Below are 5,697 nucleotides of genomic sequence, written 5' to 3' on the forward strand. Positions count from 1 at the left end.
ATATAACCCATTATTTACATTAACTTAACACAGGAGACCTTGAGTGAAACATGAATAATTATTAAAAACATGGTTAGTCATATAAATTACTATTTGTTTTAAAACCACGAGTTTTAAAACAAATTAAGAACCGACCGGTTTCGCTTTTCTCAAGCATCTCAAGCGTCTTCAGGGTACAAATTATTACAGTAATAATTTGTACCCTGAAGATAGTTAATAAAACGTTCTAAAATATGTTCGAAATATACACCTAAAAATACCACCTGAGTAATAACTGCGTTTCCAGGAAAATTATTTTAATGATTTATTTTCCGCGATCGGTGATAATTTCATTGTATTTGTAATTTCGTGACACTTTCACGACTGGACATAAAATTCATAGAATACTAATCTAAACCGATTTGAAAGAAAACTTATGTACCAATAATTGGACGATTCATATGACCTTGACCCAAAAAAATGTTGAACAACTTTTAAAAAAAAAAGTAAGTATTTTAAATTGAGCACTTTTTGGAAAAAAATTAGCTTATATTGGGCACACGGCCACGCCCACAGCACAGTTCTATCTGGTTATATCTTCAGTAATAATACGATGAAATACCTAATATCCTACAACAATGGAGAGGCCATCCCATTCTAACCGAGCTTAGATACATCATTGTGTTTTTGTAACACGTCGCACACTGAGTCAAGATCCACATTATTTGGCCAAAAGTCTTATTTTTACTATGCAGCTATTCCATCCTTAATTTTTTTGCCGAGGACAGCTTACCTCAATCTTTTCCCACTACAACGACAAATGACCCTTGACTACTAGCCCGACTTTTATTAAAATCGAGTTAAAAATTGTAATTTTTTTTTTCATATTTTTTTCATTTACCTTTTAAATTAATTTAACAATATTAAATGGAAATAGAAACAGAAAAAAGTAAGGTAACAACGAAAATCATCATAGCAGTGATACATGAAAGCTAATATAAATGTTATTACAAGCAATCATTATTCGCATGAAATAACCAAACAAATCGAAAATATCTCCCGAGTAAAAATAAATTCCGCTGACGGGAATTTAACCCGCACCTTCGGCTTGCCGGTCAAGTTCTCTGAACCACTAAGCTACGTTGGATATAATTCAATATATACTATTATTTCATTCAATAATTATTGCTTATTACATTTTTCACTTGTAAACAAAAATATGAAATATATTTTTTATGTAAAATTAGAATATATTGAATTGTTTGGCGTTTTGGTAATAAGCCGACGTAGCTTAGAGGTTCAGAGCACCTGACCGGCAATCAGAAGGTGTGGGTTCAATTCCAGTCGGCAGTATTTATTTTTACTCATGGGATATTTCAAATTCTCTGGAGAATATATGACGCAAATGCGAATGGTAGCAGAAGTCGGAGACGCCCAAGGAAGACATGGCACGATCAAGAGTCAGAATAATAGAAGATTATGTATGAGAGAATGTATGTGAATTTGAATGTGGCAAGAAGTGTGTGCCAAGACAGAGATGGTTGAGGCCGTTTATCGGTCTTTACTTTTTAAAAATTAAAGTACTATGAATAATTGTTTTATTGACAAGCAAATCATGTAATAAATTGCTTTCGTTTTAGATTCCAAAGAAAGTACAATCGTTTTTTTTTTTTTTATTCACAGCACTGTGATTAAAAAAATTGCTCACTCAAAATTTTTGGCCATGTACTGACAATTTTGCACCATTGTGGGCGCTGGGTTTTTCAGAATCCCTTAATAAATATTGACGATATGGAGCTGCGGAATTTTTCTATTTAACATCATTGAATGAACAAAACAAATGACGAATACGTGATACGGTTTATTATATTTACAGAGACGTTCCTATAAATAGTCGAACAACTCTATTGACTGCTATCATTCAATACAAATATCTCTTCAGTTCTCCTTACTAGAATTTTGTGCAAAAAAGTAAATAAAAAAATCTGTTCATCATGAAGTTCCTATTCTTGTTCTTCTTCGTTTCTTTTCTCTTCGTGGAATTCCTGAGCACTGCCTCTCCAGTAGAAGAAGTTGAGTCTGTGGACCATCTGTTGCGCGCCGAGTTGGCTGTAGGAGGTAAAAAAAAACAGTTCTCATCCAAATTTTCAAAAAAAATTCATGGTAGTGGATATTCTGTTGATGATCTTTTACATTAAACGCAATTGGTCAACTTTTGCAATGACTGACGTTAAATAATACATACTTAAAACCTAAGACCTAGTATGACTTATTCCGCGAACAAAATGTGTTGACGTTTTTTTACCTACTCGTATTTGTGTTTATTCAAAATAAACCTATCTGAAGAGTATAATAGCAAAGTTGATAACAGTTTTTTTCCTTACATTATAAATTTATTTCTGGTAGATTCCCGTAAATATGCAAAATTTTACGCTATTTATTTTATTATTTGTTAATAAAACTTTTAAGTACATAAAATTCAAGTATTTTTAAAAATTGGTTATTTTATATCTTAAGATTTATAGTGCTGTTCCATTGGAAGCATTTGCTTGTGGAAAATGAGAATACATATATGTAAAAATTACAATTTTAAAAAATATGGTACATGATTATTGGTGTGAATTAGAAAAATACATTACATGTTCGAAATGAGGATTTAAAAATGTATATACAGGTTTTTCTAATAATAGGTGTTATTTTGAATAGCCCACTATTTCGGTAGGTGTTACTTTAGAAACTGTCATTTTTTTTAATATTTGACAAGTAAAAACTACGCCATTGATAAAAATGGAACGATACACGCTTCAACAACGCATTAAAATTATTCAAATTCACTTGAGTTAATCAAATGCAAATCACCTTGAGTGATGAGGCCCATTTCCACCTCGGTGGCTTCGTCAACATGCAAAATTGTCGCATCTGGGGCTCGGAAAACCCAAGATTTATTGTTGAAAAGCCTTTTTATCCTCAACGTGTGACTGTTTGGTGCGGTCTATGGTCCGGCGGAGTCATTGGACCTTACTTTTTCGAAAATGAGGCTGGAGCAACAGTTACGGTGAATGGATTGCGCTATCGAGAGATAATTAATGATTTTTTATGGCCGGAATTGGATGGTATTGATTTAGACAACGTTTAATTTCAACAAGACGGCGCGACGTGCCACACAAGCAACGAAACCATTGATCTTTTACGATTGAATATCAAAATAACACCTCTTATTGGAAAACCCTGTAGTTAATATGGCTTCTTCGTAATCATAAAATTAAAAGAAATTGATATTTTACGTAGATTATTTAGAAATGACTAGGAACAGACACAGCTCCTTCTCTTGAAAAAACCTCTGAGAGATTCATTTATTGGATCCAAGAGAAAATTGTTTTCTTCAGAACCTTGTTATCTTGCTATTTCTCACCACTGAATGACAACATTTAGTCATAGGGTGTATCATCCAAGTGTGCGACGTGTTAAATTCATAGACCCATGTATGAGTGGATTAAAATAATACATACCTAATCAATGACTTTTTTTTCCAGATTCGGTTCTCTCGCGTAGCAAGCGTGCCACGTGTCCTTGGTTCCCCGGCGCGTGCGTGGTCCACTGCAGGAGCAAGGGCTTCTCCACGGGCTTCTGCCGCGGAGGCACCTGCACGTGCAAGAATTATTAGAGGCCTGCAACGCGTCGCATTTTGATTTTCTCTAATTATTTACGAAACAGTATTTCAATGAGATTATAAAACTTATTTACACATTTGGTCAAGTGCCAGCCATATTTTTACTGTAGTTTGGTAAATATGTATTTTGAAAAAAAAAAAATTTTAGTATATTTATCATGTGAATAAATAACAAATATTCTCAAAAATCATCTTTTGTATTCGACTTATTCGGCTTTCTTGAGTTACAAAAAAACTAATCACAAACAAAAATGTTCAAGCAAGTATCCCCCTTACTAATAAACTTGTTTTAAATTTTTGTTATTTGTTTTTGGGGTGTTATGCCGTGTTGCGCTAACTCCTTCTTTAGCCAACGTTTCGGACAGCATTGCAGTGTCCATCATCAGGGCAGATGTGTTATTTGGACACTGAAATTGTATTGGACACTGCGATGCTGTTTGAAACGTTGGCTAAAGAAGGAGTTGGCGCAAAACGGCATAACACCCCAAAAACAAATAACAAAAATACTTTTGGCCGTGAAAATCTTAAATCATATTTGTTTTAAATTATACAAAATATCATTAATGTATGCTTAATAGTTGTTTATCAGTTGTGTAAAATTTAAAACACGTTTATTAGAAGGCCCAAAGGACCAGTTTAGTTTTTGTTAGTATAGTCAGCCAAGTTAGTGATTTGTTGAAGAAGACTTATAAGAGTTGGGAATCAAATAAAACACATTCAAAAATCGTTCCTAAATAAGTATCTGATCGCCGGGATTTTCCGGCATCCGACAGAGGCTCTAACCTATTGAGCTATTGGAACAACTTTTAGACCTGCCTTGTTTGATCACTTAATTAAGTTTTTAAAACTGAGTAAATTAATATCACCATTTATTACAAATTAGGCCACCTCCGTTAACTCTTCTCTTGTGGAGTCTTCACGAAACCAAAAGGGAATGGAGAGTAGAGATGAGGCTCTCTTCCCTTGTGGGGCTTTCAGGGAACCAAGGGGGATTAGAGAGGAGAGATGAGACCTGGGAAGAAACATTGTGGAACCAGAAAACATAGCCACATATCCAATGACAACCCTGGTGAACTTTATAAAAGGAACCGGGTGACTGTTAAAGGAATGAGATAAAATGAGAGATAGCACAATAGGCCTATGGCCTAAGTGCTCACGGGAATTTTGTAAACGGACTCCACTCTATAAATAAATTAATTAAATTAAGTATCACCATTTCAGCGAAATGAATTTAACTCCATATCGCAACTACAAACGCATCTTGTACATCAGAGACTATTGTTTGACAATCACGTTTTTTTGTAAAACGTATTTTGGTGATATTATTGAAATTAAATCTAACTTTGTTATTTACAATATTACATACCAGCAAAAAAATACTTTCTGGGGTTAGCCAAGCGTTTAAATATCGGTCGCGTCAATTTAGTTTTTATTTGGCCTATATGTTGCTTACTATGAAAATCGTTTGAAAATCAAATTACTTCACTATACAATAGACTAGACAGTCCCCATTTAATAAAATAAAAATTATATTATTTCACATTATTCGGTTTACATTTGATAATAAATATTATAAAATATTATTTTTTTATTTTATTTTAACACATTTATTTTTTAAATATATATATTTAGGGATCAGTAGGATTTATTGGTCCAGTTAGGAGTTCTACCAAACCGAACCCTATGATATAAAAATATTTGGAGTCGGTGAATTATTTTCCCATTTGATATCTGGTGAGTTGACGTGTTGTTCTTGTATTGTTTTGTATTTATTATGCTTATACTTCACTTACATAATGGAGATGAACTGAACTAGATGATCATTTGTGGAAAAGTGTGTGGACGGGTTTAGTTTTTCTTGTGGGGAAGATATAACCGGACACAAACTAAAAATTTAAAAAAAATAAAGGAACCATTGTTTGGAGAGGAGCAACAGACTCAGATATCGGTCATATGGAAATCGCACAGAAAAAGATCTTAAAGGTTTTACTTAACACATGAAACAAAAAAATAACAACACAAAAACATGTATTGACTGAAACAGAATA

The 5,697-nt window shown here is 33.3% G+C and overlaps 1 protein-coding gene across 1 annotated transcript; it reads left to right on the top strand.

Annotated features, from left to right (window-relative positions):
* The first annotated feature begins 1,888 nt into the window (after positions 1–1,888).
* LOC149417205 (defensin-A-like) lies at positions 1,889–3,781 on the top strand. The gene is made up of 2 exons (XM_089639943.1): positions 1,889–2,097; positions 3,513–3,781. The coding sequence occupies exons 1-2, from the start codon at positions 1,974–1,976 to the stop codon at positions 3,641–3,643; spliced, it is 255 nt and encodes an 84-aa protein (XP_089496069.1). The 5' UTR covers positions 1,889–1,973; the 3' UTR covers positions 3,644–3,781.
* The last annotated feature ends 1,916 nt before the right edge of the window (positions 3,782–5,697 follow it).

Source organism: Hesperophylax consimilis, chromosome 15 (genome assembly GCF_061612785.1).
Source record: "Hesperophylax consimilis isolate HC1 chromosome 15, BYU_Hcon_1.0, whole genome shotgun sequence".
In the NCBI taxonomy this organism is placed as follows: Eukaryota; Metazoa; Arthropoda; class Insecta; order Trichoptera; family Limnephilidae; genus Hesperophylax; species Hesperophylax consimilis.